This window comes from Tasmannia lanceolata, unplaced genomic scaffold, assembly GCF_043159265.1.
Source record: "Tasmannia lanceolata isolate RefF3 unplaced genomic scaffold, GAP_Taslan_0.1 ptg000023l, whole genome shotgun sequence".
Classification (NCBI taxonomy): domain Eukaryota; kingdom Viridiplantae; phylum Streptophyta; class Magnoliopsida; order Canellales; family Winteraceae; genus Tasmannia; species Tasmannia lanceolata.
This window is the reverse complement of record NW_027518700.1, coordinates 27088380-27114771: the sequence shown is the minus strand read 5'-3', so window position 1 is coordinate 27114771 and position 26392 is coordinate 27088380. Positions and strand designations below refer to the sequence as shown.

The following is a 26392-nucleotide window of genomic DNA, read 5'->3' as shown; positions in this document are numbered from 1 at the left end:
AACTACGGATGGCTTGATCCCTAGCTGAGGGGTACGTAGGCAGTTCAGGCGTGCTGCTGGCATCCTGAGTTCAGTCACCATCTTTGTAAATATTTCTCACAACTTTCACAAATTTCGCAACTTCAAAACCTTCCAAAACTACAAAATTTCTTTAAAATGACCTTGCAAATCGGTTTCAAAAGATCTTCCCATAGAGTTAGGAGTCAGTCCTAGACTTTTGGGGTGTCTTAGAGTTAGGAGTCTGTCCTAATCTTGTGGATTTGTCATGTCTGGTCGTGTGAGTGTCCCTAGAGTTAGGAGGCCTCAGGTCGTGGTCGGTTAGACACTTAGTTGAGCCGATGGCTAGACTAGAACGCGCTTAGAGAGCCCATGGTTTTCCTTAGGACGCACAACCTAGTCACACATAGGGTGTAGGGTCCACTTGCATTAGTTAGGGCATATAGGGAGTCCTAAAAATTACCATTCACTCGAACTTAAGTAATGGCGCAAGAAGCTTTAAAAACTAGTCAGGTCTAGTTGATCGAGTCTAGGATAGCAGTCCTAGAAGGTTAGGCATTGTAGTTTAGCATAGGTCGCCGAACTACGTTGGCTCTGATTCTTCCCGAGGCCGGGATACGTAGTGCAGCTAAGATGGATGGCCATCTTGGTCCGAGTCAATTATCGCATTAGAGTTTAGAGTTTGTCGTGTGGAGTCGTGTTGTGTTGTGTGTTTTGCTGTGTTTTCTTACTTTCATGTACAGATCCTATACTCTTAGCTGTAGCATGCATGTGTTTGTCCACCAGAACTTAGACACCAATCAGGCATGACACTCATAACCTAGCTATTCTTAGGTGGCATGCCATTCATCTTTTTTTTTTGTGTGCTTCTTATTCATCTCCGAGACATGCATGATTAGCTAGACGTTATCTCGGGGATATTCGTTCCCATTTCACATGATTTTTACCCAAAACTCTTCAAAGTTAATAATAAATGGCATAAGAGACCAGGTGCTCGCACTTGGGCGAATCGGGGGCGCCTAATCCCTTCCCCATTCGTCATCAGGCACGGACCCTTTGTATCTCTGGTTATCTGTTGCGACAGAGCACAGCATGGGATCCAGGGCCCACTTCCTTGGATGGCGACTCTTTCTTTGTTTAAGGTGCGTCTCGAATCCAGGCTGGTCCCCGAATCGAGAGGTATCTCACTTCACATCGCCGCTCATGCTGTGAGGGGCACTCTTTCGAGAGTTCCTTGGTGGAGCTCTCCTTCACGTGGATGATCCTGAGACTTGCGTGGGGGCACGTCCCCCCGCCTCTCTCGGATCGGGGTCCACACTTCCTGACATTCTTCATTCCATTTCTTGGAAGAATTCTTCTTTAATAACTTGAAGATGGGTTCACACGTCATAGTTAAATGAAATATGAATCTCCTCAAGTATTGCACTTTGCCAAGGAATACACGAATCTGCTTTTCTGTCTTTGGTGGTTGCATTTCTTGGATAGCCATGATCTTCTGAGGGTCCACTTCGATTCCTCTCTCGGTGACCATGAATCCAAGCAACTTCCCTGATGTGACCTCAAATACACATTTATTTGGGTTCAAGCGAAGTTGAAACTTTCGGATTCGCTTGAAGAACTTTCTCAAAGCGATTGTATGCTCTGGCCAAGTCTTGCCCTTGACAATCATGTCATCTACATAGACCTCGACGTCCTTATGAATCATGTCATGAAGAAGAGTAGTCACAGTCCTCTGATAGGTGGCACCAGCATTCTTGAGACCAAACGGCATCACTCTGTAGCAATATGTCCCCAACTGAGTAATAAATGCCGTCTTCATCATATCCTCAGGCGCCATTTTAATTTGGTTGTACCCTGAGAATCCATCCATGAAAGATAACAGTGCATGTCCAGCTGTATTATCAACCAAGAGATCAATGTTCGGAAGCGAAAAATCATCTTTCGGACTTGCCTTGTTTAAATCTCTGAAATCGACACACATCCTGACTTTCCCGTCCTTCTTGGGCTCCGGTACAATATTTGCAAGCCATTCAGGGTATTCAACTACTTCGATGAATTTCACTTCCAGTAGCTTTTTAACCTCATCATGAACTTTCAATTCCCATTCTGTTTTAAGTTTCCGGAGTTTTTATTTCTTCGGTTTGATGCCAGGGATTAGAGGTAATTTGTGTTGGACAATGTCCTCACTCAATCCTGGCATGTCATCATAAGACCAAGCAAAAACCTCCTTAAACTCTTTTAGCAAGGTGATTAATTCTTTGCGCTCCTCAGAAGATAAAATTTTGCCAATTCGTATTTCCCGAATTAAGGATTCATCACCTATATTTACGGTTTCAATTTTCTCTTCGAGTGGTTTTGCTCGGCGACTCTCCTCTTGTTGAATCATATGTTGGATTTCAAGAGGAGTGTCATCGGCTTCCTCATTAGAGGGGGAGTCTTGATTATCATTATTAGTTACTTGATCAGGTTTAGAAGCAGAATCAGTAGAAGAGACAAGTACAGGAATATACACAAAAGAGTCTTTTATTTCATCAGAAGCAATGATTACATTAGATGATTTGCCCACATCAGGCTTTACAGACTTTGAAACAGAATGAAAAAATAAGTCGACATCAGTATCGACACAACCAGAAATATGTACAGACAAAGAATCAATGAAGATGTCCTCAAATTCGAACTCGACGCCACCAAGAATAGACTCGTCACCCACTCCAGAAGTAGACCTGACCTCTACAGTACCTGCATCAAAAGAAAAGTTAGAAATGACAGACTCTGGGACGGACTCAGAAACTGACACAAATTTTGAAACGACTGACTCTTTTGAAGGGACTGGACTATACTGAAGGACTGCTTGGGGTATAACATGTGAGGTCCAGTTATCCAGAGGTCCCTCGGCTGGGGTGATACAGTTCTGTGGGTTCACAAAAGGTGCATCTCCTCCAATCATTGCAATGACTGAGGCCTCGACCTGAAACAGGGAGTCTAGGAGTTCTGGTTCAATATTCTTAACCCAATCTAAGTCTTGTTCTTCTGCCACTGCTGTTACTGCAATCTGTTCACTATAAAAGTCTGCTGGCAGCTCATCTGCAAAGAAAATCTCAAGACCTGGAAATTTTACCCCGCTCTCGTCATACCATGGCTCAGGGAAACCGTAATAAGGACAATCAGCTCCCTCTTTTCAAAATCTGCAATTCATGATGAAAATCCAAGGGTGGTCCCGAGTACGGTAACTTATGAGGAGTGGGAAATTAGGTTTCTAACAAGTTTTAACTCTTTTGAAAACTCAAACCCAATTTTGGAAATTAAGAGATCAATAATAAAGTTCAAGCACACAAGTTAAATCTAAAGTGCAAATGCAAAATAAAGAGCAAGAGTAAGAGAGATTGCACCCGAGATTTAAAGTGGTTCGGTCCTCCAAACGTGAGGCCTACTCCACTCCACCAACCAAACCCGTTGATGGCTTCACTATGTGATCTTCTTAACTTCGGCGAAGATCGGTGCCGATTACAAATTCCAATTACCTTTAACCTTGGTGGCAATCTTCACCACGGAGAGTGGGCTACGCTTCTCCAAACACTCGCCCGATACAAGTTCTTGACTAAGAAAGAAAGAACAAAAAAAATCCCTCACAAGGGTTTACAAATTGTAGAAGATGTACAAATTGAGCCTATGGATCCAAATCCTAATCTTAGAGGATGAGAGGCATAATCAAGTTTGATTCACTCTTTGGATGTCCAAATGAAGTTTTAGAGTGTTAGGATTGATCGTCTTGAAGTTTAGAATGCCCATATATATAGAAAAACCAAAATATGACCTTTCAATGGCATTGTGGTAATTCTAGCAAAATTCTCAACGGCTCAAAATATGACCGTTATAGTGTTCTTGGAGTTCCGAGAAAAAATCTCGGAGTTCCGGGAATACAAACAGAAGATGAAAAAAAGTCTACTGGACCATTTCTCGGAGTTCTGAGAATTCTCGGAGTTCCGAGAATTTCTCTCGGAGTTCCGAGAAGCCTATGAAGAGCAGATTTTCACTTCATGTTTTTGGGCTTCCAATTTAACACCAAGTTGGGATTGCTATGAGGGTTCCAAGGTGTTGGAACACCACAAAGACAATCACATATAAATTTAGGGTGTGTGTTTATTTCCTTAACTATGCCTCTTAAAATCTAAAACTAAGATTGGATTTTATACAATCTAAATTGACTTCGATCTTCAATGCGATTCTTCAAGTCTTCATTTGTCTTGGATCTCCGATGTCTTTGGCCTTCATAATCGGTCCAATGAGATCTTCTTGGCATCAATCCAAGCAATGTTGTCTTAGCACCAATGTGATCTACAACTTAGACAGTCAAACACATTAGTGATCATAAATCACTTGTATATTGGAATAATCAAAATAAGATGGGAATGCCAAGGTGGAAACCATTGGGCTTACACATGACCTTGCTGAACGGTCCCATTGGAAACTCTAAGCCTCTGCGGCGACATTCGGCCCACTTCAACATGTAAGCTCTCATTTCCTGCATCTCCTTACGAGTTGGCTTGTATCCCAACCCAAACAATCCCTCAACCGCTTTCAACTCGAGCCGCTCAGTTGGACCCTGCAAATTCTTTCCCAGACCAGCTCCCGGGATATATCCATATCCGCGCAGCATCTTAAGCACCCGACTATTGGTGCTAGAGAGAAACATAATTTCTTCACTCATAGCTTCTTCCATGGTGATAGCCGAAACTTCCACTGAAAATCCTGTCAGACTAACATCTCTTGTGTTTTCAGTAACAAGCTCCTGAGATATTTGTCCGACTTCCGGTTCGGGATCTCCCCTGACTGCGATCACCCGGTTGTTTCGAATGAATTTCAGTTTTTGGTGAAGCGTGGAAGGAATAACTCCAACCTTGTGCAGCCAAGCTCGACCAAGCAACAGACAGAAAGAAGTCTTGATATCCAACACCTGAAATTCAATGTCAAAGGTTTCTCCTCCGATCACAATCTCAGTAGCCAATGTTCCAATTACAACCCTTCGGGTCCCATCATATGCCAATATGCCTTGCTCAGACGGTATGAAGTCTCCTGGCCCAAACCCCAGAGTAGTGGCAGTATTCAAAGGACATACATTCAGAGCTGACCCATTGTCTACTAGCACCTCTGATACTTTCTTCTTGTTGCAAAGTAGGGTAATTTTGAGAGGACGAGTATGGTCTTTTCCTTCTGACAGCAAATCCTTGTCTGAGAAAGATAAAGCTTTTGAAGCTTTGGTCATGGCCACCAGACCGACCAACTCGTCTGGAGTAATCTCAACTGATACCTGGGACGCATTCAGCTCACGAAGCACAACCTGTCTGTGTTTCAGGGATGCCATCAGTAAGCCCCAGATAGAAATATTAGCTTGTGTCTTCTTGAGCTGATTCAACAAGTTGTCTTCTTCTTCATCAAATCTCTGCTTCTGTTTCTGACTGTCAACTGCTCTTGCAACTTCAGGAGGATTATCAACTCTGAGCTCAGCTGGTTTGAAGACTCGTCCACCACGTGTGACATGGCGGAGTTCATCACATTGATCATTTAGAAGCAACAGATCTTCATCTTCTATCTTAAGGATGTATGGGGTTTTTATCTCTTCTTCCTCATCATCACTCACCCTTAAGACGTACAAAGCTTCGGTTTCTTTCTTCTCATCCTCACACTGCAGAACATATGATTGGTTCGACGACTCAGCTAAATCGGGGTCATTCCATGACAAGACATATGACTCCTCTGTTTCTTTCCATTCTTCCTCTTCTTCAAATCTCCAGACATAAGTCCCCTCAGATTCAATAACGCATATGAAGGAAGCAGGATCAATGACAGACGCTTCAGCGTAAATGACATTGACCGAGGGTGGAGGCGACATTGCATGTGTCAGAAGGGGATTTCTGGTTACATTCGGCAACTCAATTGGAAGTTCCTTCCTATCAATCATGTTCTGTATTTGGTGTTTCAAAGCCAAACACCTATCAGTAATATGACCTGTATTACGATGATAATCACAGAACTGATCCTCTCTCCAGGACCTTGGCAATGGATTGGGCAGAGGCTTAATGTCAGGCAGTTTGATCTTCCTGTCCTTTAACAACTTCTTCAAAGCCACGGATAAAGAATATGGGAGGGGATCAAAGTGACGAGGAGGCTTCTGCTCCATCGGCGGCCTTCTCACTTCAGTGATTGTCCTGGGTGGTGGTCTGACATAATTGACATTATGTACTTCTTTTGGTGCCATCACAAGTCGTTTCCCCTCTCTGACATCAGATGAAATTCTTGATCTTAGGCTTTTAGCCAATGCATCTTCTATCTGGGTTCCCGTCTTTATAAGATGATTAAAATCAAGGAAATATTGAATAGCCATGTGATGATAATATTGCGGTGACAGATTTTTCACCACAATCTTAATCTGATCCTCATCTGACAGACGATGAGTCATCTGCGCAACTTTCTTTCTCCATCTGCGGATGAAGGAAGTGAAGGTTTCATTATGGCCCTGCTTCAAAGCCTTGAGATCTCTCTTGGTTACGTCGATCCCCTCTTCCATAGAGAATTGTTCGATGAACCTATTAGCAATATTCTCTAAGGTTTGGATCTCTTCCGACTTTAAACTCAAAAACCACTTCTTGGCGGTTCCAATAAGTGATCGGGGAAATAGAAGAGCAACCTGCTCTGGAGACAAGCCATGCTGTTGCTGAAGCGGAAGAACTGACATCAAATGGCTTTTAGGACATCCTGTCCCATCATATTTATCCATGTCTGGTACTTTTAATCTTGGAGGCAGTGTGACTCCTGGATAAATCATGAAATTAGCCATATTTAGCTTCTTCGGGCCTTGGAACTTTATATTCTCCATCTCTTGAGTCAGCCTGTCTAGTCTGTCTGTTATCACCTTACCCTTATCAGATCTATCAAAATTAGGAAGGCAACTCTCTTCTGCGTACTGCTCATCATCGAAATCATCCTGAACATTCAAAACTGCAGGCCTAGTCATCGCAGGAGGTGGAGGAGGTATAACTGAAGGGTGCTGGGGTGCATGCTGTTTGGAGGTAGACTCTCTGTCATTTTTCAGACGGGCTATCTCCTCATTCATGTTGTTCATTTGTAGAAGCATAGCCTTCATCATCCACTCATCTCTGCCAAAGCACTTCCAGATTCAGCCATCGGTTCAGGAGTAAATTGGACGGGCGAAGGGATTTCCTGAAGATTGGAGAAAGGTAATGCACGGGAGGTAAAAGAAATTGGTGAGGAAGAAAATCGACTCAGCCTGGAATCAGTGGACTGACGGGACCAGGTTGGTTTTGAAATGAGGGTTTTCTTAGGAGCAATGGCTGCTCAATCAAGAATCCTGAAATGGAAATATAAACACTAGATTAAAAATTTGATAATCGAGATAAACTATTCTGATCAAACAGTGACAAGAGAAACAGAAACACACTTTCATTAATAAAATTCAAATTGTAATTACAATGGATGAAAAATATTAATCTCTGATCACAACTGGATAAACAGACTGACAATAATGGGAAATGCAGAAATCAAAATAACAAAACATGATATAGATCTTCAAGGCTCTTCAATCCGAGCTCTCCTGCTTGCGGGCTCTTCGATATTTCTCCACGTCGGATTTTAGATACTAAAGAAAATCTTCTCTCCATATTCTTGTTTCCCCAAACAGCCACAATGGATCTAATGAGATCAGGAGTGAGATTTTCACAAAGAGGAGGGACTATGGCTCCGGGAGGACATGGAATTCCTGTAACCTGATGGAGAAATTGCATGGGTGCATAAAAAGATGATTTCTCAAGACCCATGAGGTAAACAAACGGATGTGAGTAGGTGCTAGTGAAAACTTGGAAGCATGAATGACTCACCCAACGAAACTGGGTCTCCTCTACATGCTGCAACCAATTGTGCCATTCATCAATGGACTGAGGTTGATTAGCTATTGGTTGCCATGCACGAAAATTCTTTAGGGTATACGGATTTTGGTTTTGTCGTTGAAGGACCTGAAGTTTCTCACCAAGCTAGACATATAGCAATTTAACACATCCACAGAAATTGTCTTTGACTTCTTGGGAAGCAATAAAGTCTAATCCCAAGAAGGTCTCTGCTAACATGGTGGGTATAGGATTCCTCCCCTCATTAATCTGATCTACCACTCCTAATAGGGTCAAAGATCCAACTTGGGAGTTTCTGCGAAGAACGTGACGTGCGAAGACCATAAAGATTAAAGTGCTACGTCGACAATCCTGAAAACATGAATTGGTAAGATCGACATTTTTGGAAAAAAGCTTAATCAGGTCTTGAACTTTCAAGCACTTATCCGTTAGACACGTCAGAGCATCCACAGGGTTAGAGTATATAAGCATCAAGTCATATCTAATCCCTATCCTTCATTATATTTATTGATTAATAAATGGTTAGACTAGTTAAGGCTTAATGGGTAAATTGATTTTAATAATCCACTTAATTAAGCCCCAAATTTTTAATTAGCCAATTCACCCCCTCTTGGATTGTCACCTTGTATTTCATTTGGTATCAGAGCGAAGGCTCTTAAAGAGATTTTTAAATTCAAAATCTACAAGAGATAAAGATCTGTGAGAATCCAAATGAATTTTGAGGTAGGCCAATCCGCTAAAATTCCTCCATTTTTTTATGGATCAAATTATAGAGCTTGAAAAGTAAAGATGCTTGCCTATCTCAAATCCATAGACATTGACATCTTAGATGTGATTGAAAGGGGTTTTTCTATACCAAGAAAATGCACTAATAATGATGCAAAATTATTTTTATTAAATTCAAAAGGTATTATTATAATATGTTGTGGACTATGTCCCAATGCTTTTGAGAAAATTTCATCATGTATAAATGTAAAAGATATTTGGACTAATCTTGAAAATTTTTATGAGAAAAATAGTAGTCTTCTTCAAATGATAAAAATATTATTTTGAATAAAAAGAGACTACAAAAATCTTTTACGAAGGTAAATTCTTTCAAACATTCAATTTCCGATTTGGAAAAATAAATTGAAAATTTGAAATCGGAAGTTAATGAATGGTTGGAAAGAAATGAAAAATTAAGTCATTTGAGCAAAATCTTAATAAATAAGAATAATGACTTAATTAAAAAGTGCATTATTTTTGGAAAAGAAAAAGAAAGCCTTGAAACCACTAACAAGAATTTGAATGAAAAATACACACTTGTTAGTGAAAATGGAGAAAAATTAAAAGCTAATTTATCTCAACAAACAAATTGCTTTGAAAGTCAATTGAATGAGATAAAATTAGTAAATGAAGAACTCTCATTAAAGAACCAAAGATTACAAGAAGATAAAGACAAACATACATGTTCTCATGTGTATTCTTGTGGTTCTAGTTGCTCCTCATCTATCCATTCATATACATGTTCATATTGTGGTAGATTAGGGCCTCACAAATCTAGGTGCAAGCTTTAGATTTGTGAAATCCAACAAGTTTGTGTGGATAAGAAAATATACACTTCCACACACAAACTTGGTTAGAACCAAAGTAATTTGAGTTCCAAAATCACCCATTCAGATTATTCATTGAATACTTTGATTAAATTGGTTCTGTTGTAATTGATATATTATATGAATTTTCTGTCTAGATACTATTTCAATGTATCTAGATCACGTGCTTTAATGATATATCATTTCATAATTTAGCATAGATACATATCATTAGTCATGTTTTTAATAGAATGTATCTTTGCCTATTGAGTTTCATGATCACATCATATATCACTTATATTCTATAAAGAAAACAAGAAATTACCTCTTTAGACTATATGTTGTGCTTTATTGAAAATCTTTTAGTAAAATCCATCTAAGTAAAAACACACACACACACACGTACACTTAGCATCCACAAACTAGATGAGCTAACATGTCAAATATTGCTAGACATAGATCTAACAAGTGTCACATTTTGTATCTAGTAAAATTCATTAAACACACATCCACAAAGAACTTCATTGAAAACATATGTTCATTAATTTTCATGAGCTTAAATGTTAGAAAAATATAAATGACTTTTTAGATGTCCTCACATAGCCTAGGGATCGAGTTTACATGTTCATTAGAATCCCATAAATGCAAGAAAAATTGAAGAAAATCGATTTGTCCACAAAATCCCTTGAAAAATATCAAGAAATTGAAAACAGGGGTGTGACGGTCAACCGAACCTTAGCGGGCGACCGCGGAAGGCAACTTGGAGAAAAATAAATCGAAACAGGTTACACGCGGCGGACGACCGTGTGAACCCGGTCGACCGTGTATGATCTAAATGGGAAAAACAAAAAGGGACAGGCGGATTGCGGAGGGCAACCGCGACGGTCGAAAATTGTGTTTTAAAAGGCATCTGCGAATCGATTTTTTCACTTCTGCCTTGTCATTCTTCCCTATGGTTCTTGTGCTCCTCCTCTCCTAAAATCATTTTCGACCAAGATCTTCAAGACTAAGGCATTCAAGTGAGTTTTGATCCATCCCTCTTTCTCTATTTCTCTATTTTTCTATTTCTCATCTTCTTTCCTTTGTTTCATCCATTAAATCACCCCATAGCTTATTCTCTCCTAATCTCTCCTCATTTTCTCCCACAAATATTTCATTTTCTTCTTATTCCCATCATTTTCATCCATTCTCATCATCTTTCTCAAAACCCCTTTATTCTCACTTTGATTCTTCATTTTTTTCTTTCTTCTCAAAACTCTAACTCAAAAATGTCATTCTAAAGAAAATCCATCGCACAAAAGGGCTAGTGTGTGAGACCGAGCCTGAAGAAGAGGTGTTCCCCATTGAACACTTTTTCAACAAAATGACAATGGATCTTTTCACAGTTTTTCAACATAGAGGTGTCATCGCAGGGCGAAAAGTAATTTTTCAAGACTTTAATAAGTTCGATCTTCTATTGCTTTTTGAATTCCAAGGTTGGTCATTTTTTCTCATTTATTCCTCCTTGGTCTATTCTGAAATAGTTAGGTATTTTTATGCCAATCTGAAAATTACCCATGGAGGAGTAACAATGAACACCCACTTTCGAGGAGAACAATTTGGAATAAATTTAAAGGATTTTTGTGCTTGGCTTGATATACCTAATGACGGGAGAAGAATTTTCTTTTGGAAAAAGGATGAATAGAAAAATATTTTTCAAGGACGGATGTTTATAAAACCTTAGGAACTGTACACCCTTATGGAGAAAAACTGAACATCAATGCCGGATCGATGAATTACACTGCAAGACTGATTCACAAAATTGTGGCCTACAACATCACCCCTAGAGTAAGAAACTTTGATGTCGTAAAGCCCTTCGAAGCTCTCATAATCCATTGTATTATGGAAAGATCCAGCTAAACCTAGGTGAACTTCCAATGATAGGCTCAAGTATTCTTATTGGCAACTTAGGAGGAGGGAGATTAGGTTTTATAAAAATAAATTTTAACCTTTTGAAAACTTTTTTACCTAATTAAAGATTAAGAGATCAAAAACACAATTTAAGCAACTAAGTTAAATCTAAAGTGCAAATTCAAATAAAAGAGCAAGAGACAAGAAAGAGTGCACCCGAGATTTAAAGTGGTTCGGTCCTCATACACGAGGCTTACACCACTCCACCAACCAAACACGTTGATGGCTTCACTATGTTGATCTTCTTAACCTTGGTGAAGACCGGTGCCAATTACAATGTCCAAATGCTTTAACCTTGGTGGCAATCCTCACCACAGAGAGAGGGCTTCACTTCTCCGAACACTCACCCAAATACACGGTTTATCAAGAAATAAAGAATAAAGAAAAATCCCTTCCAAAGGGTTTCAATCTTGAAGAAGATGTACAAATGAGAGCCTATGATCCAAATCCTAAATCTAGAGGATGCGAGACATAAACAAGTTTGATTCACTCTTAGGATGTTCAAATATAGTTTTAGAGTGTTAGGATTGATAATGGTGAAGTTTAGAACACACATATATATAGAAAAACCCAAATATGACCGTTTGAGGGCATAGTCGTAATTCTGTAAGAAACCCCAACGGATATAATTTTGTCTCGATATAGTGTTCTCGGAGTTCCAAGAATTTCTCTCAGAGTTTAGGGAGTACAAACAAAAGATGGAAAAATGTTACTGGAACATTTCTCGGAGCTCCGAGAAGCCTATTTCCAGGAGGTTTTCAAGTTTGAAATGCTGATTTGTTTTGGGCTTCAAGGGTTTCTAATTCTATACTTAGACACCCTTGAAGGGTTTCTAATTGCTTCAAGGGTTTCTAATTCTATACTTAGATGGGATTGTTATGAGGGTTCCTAAGTGTTGGAACACCACAAGGACAATCACTTAAACATGTTAGTCCATTTAGGGGTGTGCGATTACTTCATTTATGCTTCTCAAAACTTAAACTTGGATTGGATCTTTACAATCTAAAAGACTTCAAGGAGAATGATCTTCACTTGTATTGCTTCAATCTTCATGCTTCTTAGATCGCCAATGACTTTGGCCTTCCAAATGTGGTCCAATTAGAGCTTCTTGGCATCAATCCAAGCAACCTTAATATAGAACAATCATGATCTACAACTTAAGACAATCAAACACATTAGTGATATAGAATCACTTGAGTTTGGAATCATCAAAAGAAGATGGGAATGCCAAGGTAGGAACCATTGGGCTTACAATCTCCCCCTTTTTTATGATGACAAGCACAAGAGATTTTCCAATAAAAGCAAGTATATTTTTCTTACTCTAGATTTTTCTCACCCTTTGTCATCAACAAAAAGATGGGTCAAAAAATCCAAGAGATAAAATTTTCAATTTTAAGCTCCCCCTATTTCAAAGAAAAATGCAAACATTGAACTCCCCCAATTTGGAATACTAATACAATACAAGAGGGGATATTAAAAAACCATAATATGATGATATTCAAATTTAAGTGCTAGCCCCTAATCTAAAAACAATTATGAATAGAATCATATGGGGGCTTTGGGAACCCAAGATTTCTTGGTCCCACCACAATCCCTAATCTTAGATGCAAATTGGAATTGATAGTGACCATAAATTCACAATAATGGCATCTAACATGAGGGTTAGATAGACTAGTCTTACAATAAAATTCATGCTTAGGTCTATGACTAGCTTTCTTCAAGATTATGTCAATGATTTTATCACCATTTAAAAATCCATGAAGATATAATCTTAAACTTTCATTTTCATTTATGAAATGGGTTATTTGATTTAAAAAATCATTATTATCATCTTCATAACATTTTGAAGAGCTTATCAAGAGGAACTCCATAGGCTTTACATTTGTATCTTTCTTTGGAGTTATTGTGAGCTTACAAAGTTGTAATCCGCCTATTAAGAGGCATTGAGAGTTTTTCATATTTGTTCTTCATTGTTGAGGGTCTACAGTTTGGCCTGTTAAGAAATGTTAAGACGCTGTGAGGGTTTTCTCTTCGGCTCGTTAAGAAATGTGTAGACATTGTGGGGGTCTCTGATTCGACCCGTTAAAAAAGGTGAATCATGTAAGAGGGTGTGTCCCCTCATCAAGGCTTCGTGCAGAAAGGGTTTGTGTTAGCCCAAGAGTTCCCATGGGTTCAACTAATCACCTTTTTCTTGTTGTTTTGATGCTAGCAAACCTAAATTGATTAGTCTTTATGGACTAATGTGTTGCTTTGTAGTGTTGTGCCTTAGACAAGAACTTTACATGTCATATCGCCATTACACAATACAACACAACACATGGCTTGAGGATCAACATGCACAAAGGAACTAAGTGAGCTTGCACATATTGGAAGCATCATCCTTGGAAGATGTCTAAGCATAGAGCTCAAGTTGAGGATCCCACAAGCAAGCCTAGCATATGCCAAGAGGAGCTTGAAGATGAACAAGAGTTGGTGACCTACTAATGCATTCAAAGTGAAGATCCATGAGAGAGAGAGAGAGAGAGAGAGTCACATGGACCAAAGCAATTCAAGTATTCACTTCCAAGCCCAAGAGGCCAAGGAAGACCTTTGAAGCCAATACGATTTTGGTGCTAAATAGTTTTACATTTCTAGATTGTATTGGAGATCTTGTTCATGTGGTTTTGCATTTTAAAGAGTTTTTCATACCTTTTTCAAAACCACCATTGAGACCAAATTATATTTCATGAAAATCCATTTTCAAAGGTCCTAAATATTTTTAAAACAAAAGGTCATAGCCCAAGGATTTAAATCTTAAGTGCTAAGTTAAGTTGAAAAGTGAATGACATCAAAATTAGCACTTAAATAGTGGACAGCCGCTTATTTCCACTTTTATTGGTCAAAAATATTTTTAAATATTTTTGAAAATATTTTTAACAGATAGCTCTGATTTTTCTCATATCCGTAGAGTACAAAAACTTTAAAATTCGATGAGAAACGAGTGAGATATGAATTTTATGAGACCGCGGCAAAAAAAACTGTTTTTTGCATCCGCGGTCGACCGCAGCACCCCGGTAGACCGGGGCACTAAAAATGCCATATTTTAGAATTCCGCAGCCCTCCCGCCAGCGACTGCCCTACCCCGGTCGACCGCCGCGGCCTGAAAAACTAGCCGTTGGGGCTTGCGCAGGTTGACTTTTTCAACCTAGTTTTTTACCAAAATACCCCAAAACGGTCATATTTTCAAATGGGCTGTATATACACTATCCAAACCTTTGTAAACAACATTTTGACAAATCATTTCACATCTTTTTTAGCCTAACACTTTCAAATCTAAAGGTTTTTCATTTTCCTCTTCTATGCTTTGATTTGCGAATCTACAGTCAACAAGAGGATCTCCATAGGCTTTATCTTTGCTATCTTTTGGAGAGTTTGTGAGAGCTATCATCTTTGTAATCCGCTTATTAAGAGGCTTGAGAGTTTTTTTTTCTTATTCTTCATTTGTAAGAGGGTCTCCGATTCGGCCCGGTAAGAAAGGTGAATCACTTTGTGAAGAGGGTTTTTGCTTCGGCCTCAAAGGAGAAGCTTGATTGTAAGAGGGTCTTCGATTCGGCCCGATAACAAAGGAGAATCAGGAGCGAAAAGGGTTTGTTCCCTTGGAGTTGAAGAAGGAGTTGTAAAGCTTGGGGATTAGGCATAAAATCACACCATTAGTGGAGTACCCATGGAGCTAAACTTGGAAGAGTGGAGTAGGTCTTGTTGATAGACTGAACCACTATAAATCTTGGTGTCCATTGTGGTGTGCTTTTCTTCTCCCCTTCTCTCTTTGGTGATTGATAATATCTTAACCCCATTTCTATTATGTTGCTTGATTAACAAGGGTTAGATATAAATTACCTAAAGTTATAAATTGATTTTAATACCACATCTAATTAAGCCAAATATTTAATTGAGCAATTCACCCCCCCACCTCTTGGGTTGCCACACTTGTATTTCAGTTTGTCTGCTTTGGAGTTGGAGAAGGTGGTTGTAAAGTTTGGAGATTAGGCTTGAAATCTCACGATTAGTGGAGTACCCAAGGAGCTAAACTTGGAAGAGTGGAGTAGGTCTTGTTGATAGACCGAACCACTATAAAAATTTTGTGTTCCTTGTGGATGGCTCTTCTTCTCCTTCCCTTGCACGTGTGGTGATTCGTAAACTCTAACCCTAACTTGTATAGCCTTTAATTGAAAAAGGGTTAGTAAATGTACATGAATGGAATATCTACACCCTAGCTTTAATTATTATGCTTATTTGAACAAGAGTTAGAATATTAACTTTAGCTTAATTAATGAATTAATTTTTAATCTTCCATCTAATTAAGCCCAAGAATTTTTAATTGATCAATTCACCCCCCTATTGGGTTGTCACACTTGTATTTCATTTGATATCAGAGCGTAGGCTCTTAAAGAGATTTTTAATTTTAAAATCTACAAGAGAAAAGATCTGTGACAATCCAAATGGATTTCGAGAGAGGCCAATCTGCTCCAATCCCTCCACTCTTTTATGCAACGGATTTTAGAGCTTGAAAAGTGAAAATGCTTGCCTATCTCAAATCCATAGATTTTGACATCTTAGATGTCATTCAAGAGGGATTTTCTTTATCAAGGAAATGTACTAAAAATGATATAAAATTATTTTTCTTGAACTCAAAGGCAATGATTTTATTGTGTTGTGGTTTCTAATTGCATCACTGCAAAAGATATTTGGACTACATCAAAAAATATCTATGAGAAAAATCCTTGTCCCTTCTCAAATGATAAAACCTTTGGACAAAAAGAGACTTCACAAAAATCTTTTGCAAATGAAAATTGTTTCAAACATTCAATTTTCGAATTGGAAAGTCAAATAGATATTTTGAAATCGGAAGTAAATGAAAGTTTGAAAATGAATGAAAAATTAAGTCATTAAGTAAAATTTTGATAAATAAAAATGATGACTTAATTCATAGATGCAATGCCTTTGAAAAAAGAAAACAAAAGCCTTGAAAACACAAATATGAAATTAATTGAAAAATATAAATATGTTTATGAAAATGAAGAACAACTAAAAGCTAATTTACCTCATCAAAAAGAATTTCTTGAAAATCAATTAAATGAGATAAATTTAGTAAATGAAAAACTCTCATTAAAGAAACGAAGACTTCAAGAAGAAAAAGATAAACATATTTGTTTAATTTCAAAGTCTTATGATTCTATTTGTTCCTCATCTACCAAATATCATTTTTATACTTATTGTGGTAGATTTGGACATCACAAATCTAAGTGTAAGCTTAGATTTGTGAAATCTAACAAGTTTGTTTGGGTAAGAAAGGACATTCTCCTGCAAACAAACTTGGGTGGAACCAAAATGATTTGGGTTCCAAAATTCTCCATTCAAACTAATCATTGAATATATTAATATAATGGGTTGTGCTTTCATTGTCATATCATATGATTTCATTCTAGATACCTAATTCCATGATTAACATCTTTGTACGTAGATTTCATATGCTTAATTATTATATTTTATATATTCTCTCTAGATACTATAAGCTAAATGTTAGATCTCTTGTATCGAGATACTTATTCTTTAATGATACATCATTTCAAAGTTAAGCTTAGATACATATTATTATACATAATAGAATGTATCTTTCCATTGAGCTTTAATGATCATATCCTTTAGAAAAATCCATCTAAGTGCAAAATCACATCACTATGCACTTAGTACTCATCCACAAAGAAAATTCACATTAGAAAATTCAATGTGAAAACCACGTTTGTGCTTTCATGAAAATCAACCTCACCATTAGCCCATGAGTTCAACCTAATCTATCAGGTTCATTTCTTTCATATTTGAACTCTATTTTGGACAAATTTGGCATTTGCTAGATCTTAGAATATTTAACTTGTCTAGTGTATCATTTCTAGCAAAATTAAGAAGCTAAAAGCCATATATAAGAAAATTCACTCAAAATCCTTTCTTAGACATCTCTTGTGTCCTAAGTGAGTAAATATGTCTATTTCTTGCACCTAGTTGTCCTTCAATCCATTCTTCTGTGCTTAATGATTATCATTAAATGTATAAGAAATCCTAATGGGTTAAAGTAGATGTATTCCAAAAGCTTAAGATGGATATCCTTTCATAACTAAGATGAACTTTGAAATTTAGACGAAATTATCTAGTTATGATAGTTCATTTTGGAATGCATGTGTCCAAGGTGTTTATCATTTGATATTCTCAAAATCCTTGGATCATTCCCTAAGTTCATATAAGAATATATTGTTTAGGAAAGTTAAAAATGAGTCTAGATTCAATATATGATACTCATTTGAGTAAAATTGAAAATGTCTAAGAATCTAGTATCATTGATTGGGCACTTACTCATTATGGTGGTTGGCATAAATGCTTTGTGATGGGAAAATATGTCTCCCACACATCTTGGTTTTCTAAGGGCTTATGCACTTTGTGCTTAATGCCTATCTTTGTTTTAAAAGTGGTTTGTGGATGTAGAAATAGATGTTTGGACCACGTACCTCATGTTTGTCATGATTCCTTATGTCCAAACATAGTAGACTAATCATGGATGTTGTGATAAAAATAACCCTTCTTCCATGAGATCTACATTGTGTTCACATAGAATGGTTTAAAAATGTGAAAATGCAAATGTATGTGAACTCATCATTAAAGAGAGTAATTTAATAATAATACTCATTAAATCTCTTTAATAAAAGACATGGAATCTAAAAGGATGTATATATATATATACACACACATTATGCCTATGTGTGTGATCTATAGATATCTTCATTTGAGTATCTTTAAGATAGATCACTATAGAGTTTGAGTGAGTTAATAATATGAGAAATCTAGAGTCACTCAAACTTGTATCTCATGAGTTCATTTAAAATTATGAACATCTTCAAGGTCATGAGAGTATGCCTAAAAAGCCAAAAGTTTACTTAAAATTGAAAGATATATAAAATTGGTTTTAAAGAAAAAGAATTGAAATGTGTTTTGAAAATTACTTAATCGTTTAAATTGAAACTTATTCATCAAAACACATATAACAAGTAAATAGGGAATATGAGCTTGAAAATGAAAATGAAAATGAACATTACCTAAAAGATTACAACTAACTTGCTTCGATAGAAAATCCTCTAGATCTAGTTGTCTTCATAGGATAGAGTTGCTTGTCCTAGGATAGTGTGCCTCATGAGACTTATGTGATTATGCTATCCTTAGTGTGCTTTTTGTTTATTTATAGCATTCTATATATGTATATTCCACTTTGTGTGATATTAGTTCATGGTAAGATGTTAAACCTTAAAGTTAAAAGCTACTCAATTGGTGCTTTTAGCCTTCTTACTTGTTGAGAAGGATAATGTACCCTCACTTCAATTAAAACACTTAATTCCTTTGGCCTCTTGCCAACATCTTCACCGTTGTAAGTCATATGTGCCTTGAATTATTACATATATATATATATATATATATACTTATATATTATATGCACATAATTAGGGGAAGCATGGTCTGCTAGGTTGTTATCTCTTTTGGTATCACTTGACTTCCCCTAGTAAACATGCAATTGTAGCCCAAGGGTTATTTTTCAATCATTCACCTCTAAAACCCTTGGTGACTATGTCTTGGATTACCCTTTCGATTCATACCATGTATGAGCCTTTAACAAAGGGGGAGCTATACATGTATAATATCTGTCCTTATATCTTATCATATGTGGGTAGATATGATTACTATATTCCATATGATAAGTGCACTCATTTGGAGCCTCATTACTCCATCTGTGGTGTAGCTTGGGTCTTGTCCTATGCTTTCTTGTTTTAGATCTTCTCTCATGTATGGCAAGTACCCTTAGCCTGATCATCAATGTCAAATCCTCATAGGCTTTATACTTATCTTGGATAGACTCATATGTTTCTATCTCTGCTAATGATAAGTATCTTGTTCTAGAGTTTGTAAACTCTCTAGAACTCTCCTTCATAGGATAGTGCTTGAATTGCTCATCTCATTGCCTATGAAAGTTCTTATCATGTGATTTTGAGAATAAATATATCATTCATCATGATAAGATCCATTGGCTATGCTATTACTGTGACATCTATAGCCAATTTGTATTATCATGCCCTCTCACATAGGTTTCACCTAGGGCCAATGACAAATACATAGGAGGAGAGCTTAATGGTATCATATCCATGTTTATATAGATCATTGTGATATCTATTGCCTCATTACTTGTGCTTAATTTTCAAATTCTTTAGATAAAAAAAAGGCTTATCATGCATTTTACTTGTGTTTTATCTTTGATAAGTATCATAAGAGCTTAGATATAATATCATATACTTGGTACATAGCTTAGATAAGCTATTATTAACCTTGACACACCATTTGTGAAATCCCAGTTGGGCAACCAAGAGGGGGGTGAATTGGTTGGGTATTAAAATTTCTACTCTTTTAGTATTTCTTTTCAAAAGATTACTAACACTTGTTAATTACTCTTTGGTTAATAAAGGTTAGCAAAAATAAAAGTAGAGGAATGAACAACCACAAAGCAAATAAGAAAAGGGGAAGAGTAATAGAAGAGATACCACACTAAGATTTATAGTGGTTCGGTCTTATAACTCCAAGACCTACTCCACTCTTCCCAAGTTTGTGTCCTTGAGGGAATCCACTAAAAGTATGATTCTTGGTACAACGAAGAAGGCTCCGCCGCGTCTTCAACACTTGCCCACGAAGATGGCTCCGCGTCTCCGAGCACTCGCCAATTTCAAGGGGTTTAATATTGGTGCCCTTTCCACCTTTACAATGATTTTCAAACATACTCTCAAAGAGATATAAACACGTAAAAGTACAACATATATCATTGCATGGAAGACATGCACAATATTAGGGTATATAACCGTTTGATACACAAAAGGTAAGCATAGTTAAGCATATCTATCAATTTCATTACTTTAAAATGATGTGTTCATTTAAGCTCATCCCCTAGATCTAAGATTTTTAAGTTGGGGATTTTTGAACCCAAACCATCTTGGTTCCAACCATGTTTGTTCTATATAAATCATCTTTCTTAACCCAAACAAACTTTCTTGATTTTACAAATTTAAGCTTGCACCTAGATTTGTAATGTCCTAGTCTACCACAATAATCACATGAAAATGATGCGTAGGTAGATGGACAAGATGATCTACAAGAATGATGATGATGAGCATATTTTACACTTTCTTGTAGCTCATGATTTTCTAATTCTAATGTTTTATTCTTCAATCTCATCTCTTCAATTTCTTTTTCTAAAAGACTTATGTCATGAGATGAAGATGTTTTTAATTTGTCTTCTTCCACTTTTAGGAGTTGGTGTTCTTTTTCAAGATTCTTAATCTTTTCATTTAGCTCATTAATTTCATCACTAAATTTATCATTTTCTTTTGTGACTACTTGATGCTCCTTTTCCAGACCCTCATATTTCTTTTCAAGGCTAGTAATAGTATTTTTAAGGATTTTGTTCTTTGATATTTGACTTTGCCATTGTTCATGTAATTCTTCAAAGCTACTAAGGAGTTCCTCATAATTTTTATTTTCATCTTCCAAGGTATTTTCATTAGATTCTTCAAGTGTTGCTACTAAACATAGATTTTTCTTACAACAAGTATTTTCAATTTTGTTCAAAATTTCCTTAGTATTTCTACATGATGATATTTTATCATATATGTTTGGTGGTAGAGAGCAACATAGAGCAATCAAAGCTTTTGCTTCTAATAAGGATAGTTTTCTATCACGATCTCTCAAATCTCTTGATTTTGAGTTTAACATAAACTCATTTTCAATAATTTTTACCATATCTTTATCTAGACCTTTTAAAAATGATTTCATATGAATCAACCAAGATTCATAATCAAATCCATTCAAAGAGGGTAGTCTAGATCCCATCTTGTAAGGTTGCCTAAAATATTATCTTTTAGCTCTAACCGGTTAAGGTTGCAAACTTAGAGCCCAAGCTCTGATACCAAATGAAATCCCAGTTGGGCAACCAAGAGGGGGGTGAATTGGTTGGGTATTAAAATTTCTACTCTTTTAGTATTTCTTTTCAAAAGATTACTAACACTTGTTAATTACTCTTTGGTTAATAAAGGTTAGCAAAAATAAAAGTAGAGGAATGAACAACCACAAAGCAAATAAGAAAAGGGGAAGAGTAATAGAAGAGATACCACACTAAGATTTATAGTGGTTCGGTCTTATAACTCCAAGACCTACTCCACTCTTCCCAAGTTTGTGTCCTTGAGGGAATCCACTAAAAGTATGATTCTTGGTACAACGAAGAAGGCTCCGCGTCTTCAACACTTGCCCACGAAGATGGCTCCGCGTCTCCGAGCACTCGCCAATTTCAAGGGGTTTAATATTGGTGCCCTTTCCACCTTTACAATAATTTTCAAATTACAATATGTGAATGCCTTCACTTAAGGCTAATACATCACTTTAATACAAGAAATCTTCTCCAAATAATTTGCAAGTGAGCTTGATGAGAACTTCTCCAATGATGGGATTGCAAGTGAGCTTGGGAGATCTTCAAAGATGTTGAAGGCTAGTGAGCTTGAGTAATTCTTCTTCAACTAGATTGCAAGTAGGCTAAAGGAAATCTTCTTCAAAGTAGATTGCAAGATTTTGGACAAAGAAGAACTTTTTGTAAAGATTGCTTGAAAACTTAAATCACACTTAGGGCTCTTTTCTCAAGCTTGCAAAAGTCGTAGAATGATGAAAATAAACTCATATATATAGCCCCTTAGAAGATATAACCGTTGGAGGACATATTGGGCATTTTTGGGTTTTGAAAAATCAAAAAAAGAACCAGCCGCAACTCCCAACGGTCATATTTTCCCGACGCCAGACGTCTGGTTGCTTCCAGGGATTAACCAGATGATCGGGCAGACCTCTGCCGCAAGGTCTGGTTTGCAAGTTCACTTATCAGATGAATGAGTTTTTCTCTGAATTTTTGTACACATATGTATTGATATTAGGGAAGATTATGTACCAAAATTTAGCTCATTTGAAAACCGTTTGGGTCCCTTTTTGATCCACCAGATGATCGGACCAGACTTCTGCCGCAAGGTCTGGTCTGCAAGTTTGGCTAGTAAATCAATGAGTTTTCTTCCCAAATTTTGTACATATCAAAGTAGGTATGAGATAAAGGTGTTGCCAAAATTTCAGCTCAATCGGAAAACATTTGGGTCCCTTCGTGATAGAAAAGCAAATGGTCTTAATTATGGTTTTCAAAGGATGTTTGGATTTTTGCGTTAAAAAACACTTTGGAAACACTTTGAAAATACTTGCAATCTTGTTTTAAAGATGATCTCCATTTGACCTATTTTTGAATAGTCCTCTTGAGTCCGGTGGTTGAATGAGCATGCTTATCCTTCCTTGTACATGCTTGTTCTTTGGTCTTTAATTTGACTTAGCTCTTAATGACTCCATCTTGATGTTGATTGCTCTTCTCTAAGGTTCAACTTGATTTGTCTTTGTCCTTCTTGGTTGACGGATCTTCACTATGCCTTTGATCACTATGTTCTACCTTGTTGTCGATCTTGGTAATCTAAGTTTCCTGTATGAGCTTATCATGGTAGAATCATTAGTACCAACCTACTTCGATCAATGTGGGTTTGTTGTCATCAAAACAATGAGTAGGGCCACACATGGGAACCCTTGGGCTAACAATTTGCGCTTTTATTGTGAAAATCCTTCCTCTTTGATGTTACCAAAAGGGGGAGAGTTTTTAGAATTGATTAGGCAGTTCATATTTTATATGCACCACATGCTTTAAATTCATTTATTCTACTTGTGCATATAGTGAGGGGGAGCTATGCTCTATTGGTATCATTTTAATCTCTATATGTCGATTATTTTGATATCTCCTGCCTCCCTAATCAATTTGTTTGCCATCATAAAAAAAGGGGGCAAATGTAAGCCCAAGTGTTCCAATGGATTCAAACATTCACATTTTCCTTTTTGTTTTGATGCTAGCAAACTCAAATTGATTAGCATTTATGGACTAATGTGTTGCTTTGAGATGTTGTGCTCTATACAGGAATTTGATGTCATATCGCCATTACACAACTCATCTCAACACATTGCTTGTGGATCCGCACACATAATGATCAAGAGCTTGCACTCACAGTGAAAACATCACCAGTTTGAGGATGTTCAAAGTCAAGAAGCTCAAGTTCAAGATCCCACAAGTTGCCTAGCAAGTGTCAAGCAGAAGCTTGGAGATAAACTAGCCATTGGTGACACCTCAAGTACCTTTCAACATGCACTGAATATTGGAGGAAGTCATAAGAGCCAAGCAAGGTCAAGAAGTTCACTCACTAGATGAAGAAGTCCAAGGAAGTGCAGAGGAGCAAAAACATTCCAAGAAGACTCAATGGTATACACGTTTAGAATGTATTTGGAGTCCTCTTGCTTTTATGTTTAAATGCACTTTCAAAAAGTTTTCAAATGGTTTTCATACTTAACTTTTTATATCTTTGGAAACAATCAATACACCCAAAAATGTGTTTCAAAACCTAGGACTAAAGCCCAAAGCCCCTGAATTTTAAAAGCTAAAAAGGAATTTCAAGCAGGGCCGGTCGACCGGGGAGTCCATGGACACCGCAGAAGGATGGCTGGAATTTCAGCATCCGCCGAACAAGGTCGGGCCGGTCAACCGGGGGTTAGCCGGGCGACTGCAGAATTGTTTCTGTCAAAACATAAACAATCCGTCGTGGTTTGGGCGGGCGACCGCGATGGGTCGGTCGACCGGGATTGTGTTTTTGTGCTTAAATTTAAATCAAACAGATTTCTCTCACCAAGGGACCTTCATAGGGCCAGTCGACCGCGCCGGTTTGAAATTTGAATTTCTTAAAGAGAGCCTGATAAGGGCGGGCGACCACCACGGCCTGAAAAACTAGCCATTGGGGCTTTCGTAAGTTGACTTTTTCAACCCAGTTTTTAACAGTTTTACCCCCAAACAATCATATTTCCTTGTGGGCTAAATATACACTATCCAATACCATCTAAAGAAGCTTTTGAACCATTTTGAAAGATCAAATCTTATCTTTTTGAGCTTAAACTTTTCTATCAAAAGCTAGACCTCTTTGAGGTTGTATTTTCACATCTTATCAAGAGGAACTCCATAGGCTTTACATTTGTATCTTTCTTTGGTGTGATTGTGAGCTTACAAAGTTGTAATCCGTCTATTAAGAGGTATAGAGAGTTTTTCATTTTTGTTCTTCATTGTTGAGGGTCTACTCTTCGGCCCGTTAAGAAATGTGAAGACGTTGTGAGGGTCTTCTATTCAGCCTGTTAAGAAATGTGAAGACGTTGTGAGGGTCTCTGATTCGGCCCGTTAAGAAAGGTGAATCGGGTAAGAGGGTTTGTCCCCTGGTCAAGGCTTCGTGCAGAAAGTGTTTGTCCCCTTTGGACTTGGAGAAGGTGGTTGTGAGATTAGGCTTGAAATCTCACGATTAGTGGAGTACCGAAGGAGCTAAACTTGGAAGAGTGGAGTAGGTCTTGTTGATAGACTGAACCACTATAAAAATCTTGTGTTCCTTGTGGATGGCTCTTCTTCTCCTTCCCTTAAACATGTGGTGATTGGTAAACTCTAACCCTAACTTGTATTAATGTCTTTAATTGATTAAGGATTAGTAAATGCACATGATTGGAATATCTAAATCCTAGCTTTAATTATTATGCTTATTTGAACAAGGGTTAGAATATTAACCTGAGCTTAATTAATGAATTAATTTTTAATCTTCCATCTAATTATGCCCAAGAATTTTTAATTGACCAATTCACCCCCCCTCTTGGGTTGTCACACTTGCATTTCAGGATATCATCTACAATTTTGGTCATAGAAGTACGCCTATAAAATAGCTTGGCCAAGTGGATTTAATAAATGGTTTATCAATTGCTTTATTAAAACACTTGCATATTTTTTGAAGTGATTTTGCAAATGCATTTGCCGGGCCCTAACTACTTGACTGGAAGGTAAACCACTAGTGGATTCAAGGCATAGTAGTTGTCCACTCCCCGTAGGACCCAACTAAGTAGATGAACAATGGAGAAAAGACTTGCACATATTATATGTGATTAGGGGTACGTTGATTTGATGGTCATCTTCAGGGTAACATCTCGATGGAGGCCACTATTCCAATGCGATTGTAGTTGTTAACTGCGGAGCAAGATCGTAGTGGGGCCCATCATTGGGTTCTGCAAGATCGACCGTCAGATCGATGCAAAGATCCCACTCACAACTAGAATGACCCATTTATATCATTTGGATAACTCCTGCATTTACTAGATTGCACGAACGGACTAGATTCGTTGCATTTGATGCGATGGAGAAGATTTTCGCAGTTCCTTTGGAGTATACACACCGTAGGACACATTTGGAATAGCCAAAGAGTTAATTGTTAACTTAGTGGTATTTTGGAAATTATTGAATATTATGGATGGAGCTTTTGTCCCATTGGATGGGAGAAAATAAGTTCATTTATATAGAAAAATTAAATAAAAAGTGTGTATTTAACTTACAGACCCATTTTACTATAATAGTCATAACTCTCTAACCGTTTGGCCAAATTGAGTGCATAAATACTGATTGGAAAGATCTTTCAAAGGGATACAACTTCTTAATTTATAACTTTTCCAGATTCTTTCATCTGCTAGTCCAAAAATAGTCATGAAAATTGGTAAGCTACTTTGAAGCGGGAAAGTGGAAAAAGAAAGAATGTATGAGAGATTTTTTGAGATTTTTTAGGAATTTAATTTGAGCCAATTGGGAAAGTTTTACAAAAGGTAAAAAGGTATTTCCACTGATGGAAAACACTTCCAAATCAATATTAAAGATTTCCAATTAAATTTTGCTTTTATTGGAAAAACTAAAAATCTAGTTTTCCTAAAAAA

At 37.2% G+C, this 26392-nt stretch overlaps 1 protein-coding gene across 1 annotated transcript; it reads right to left on the bottom strand.

Moving 5' to 3' along the window:
- Positions 1 to 2699: 2699 nt before the first annotated feature.
- LOC143855979 (uncharacterized) lies at positions 2700 to 7138 on the bottom strand. Its single transcript, XM_077366021.1, has 6 exons — positions 6464 to 7138; positions 5636 to 6337; positions 4988 to 5587; positions 4435 to 4600; positions 2814 to 3102; positions 2700 to 2736 (listed from the first exon to the last, which is right to left on the bottom strand). Exons 1-6 carry the CDS (start codon positions 7136 to 7138, stop codon positions 2700 to 2702), a joined length of 2469 nt encoding a protein of 822 aa, XP_077222136.1.
- Positions 7139 to 26392: the final 19254 nt, after the last annotated feature.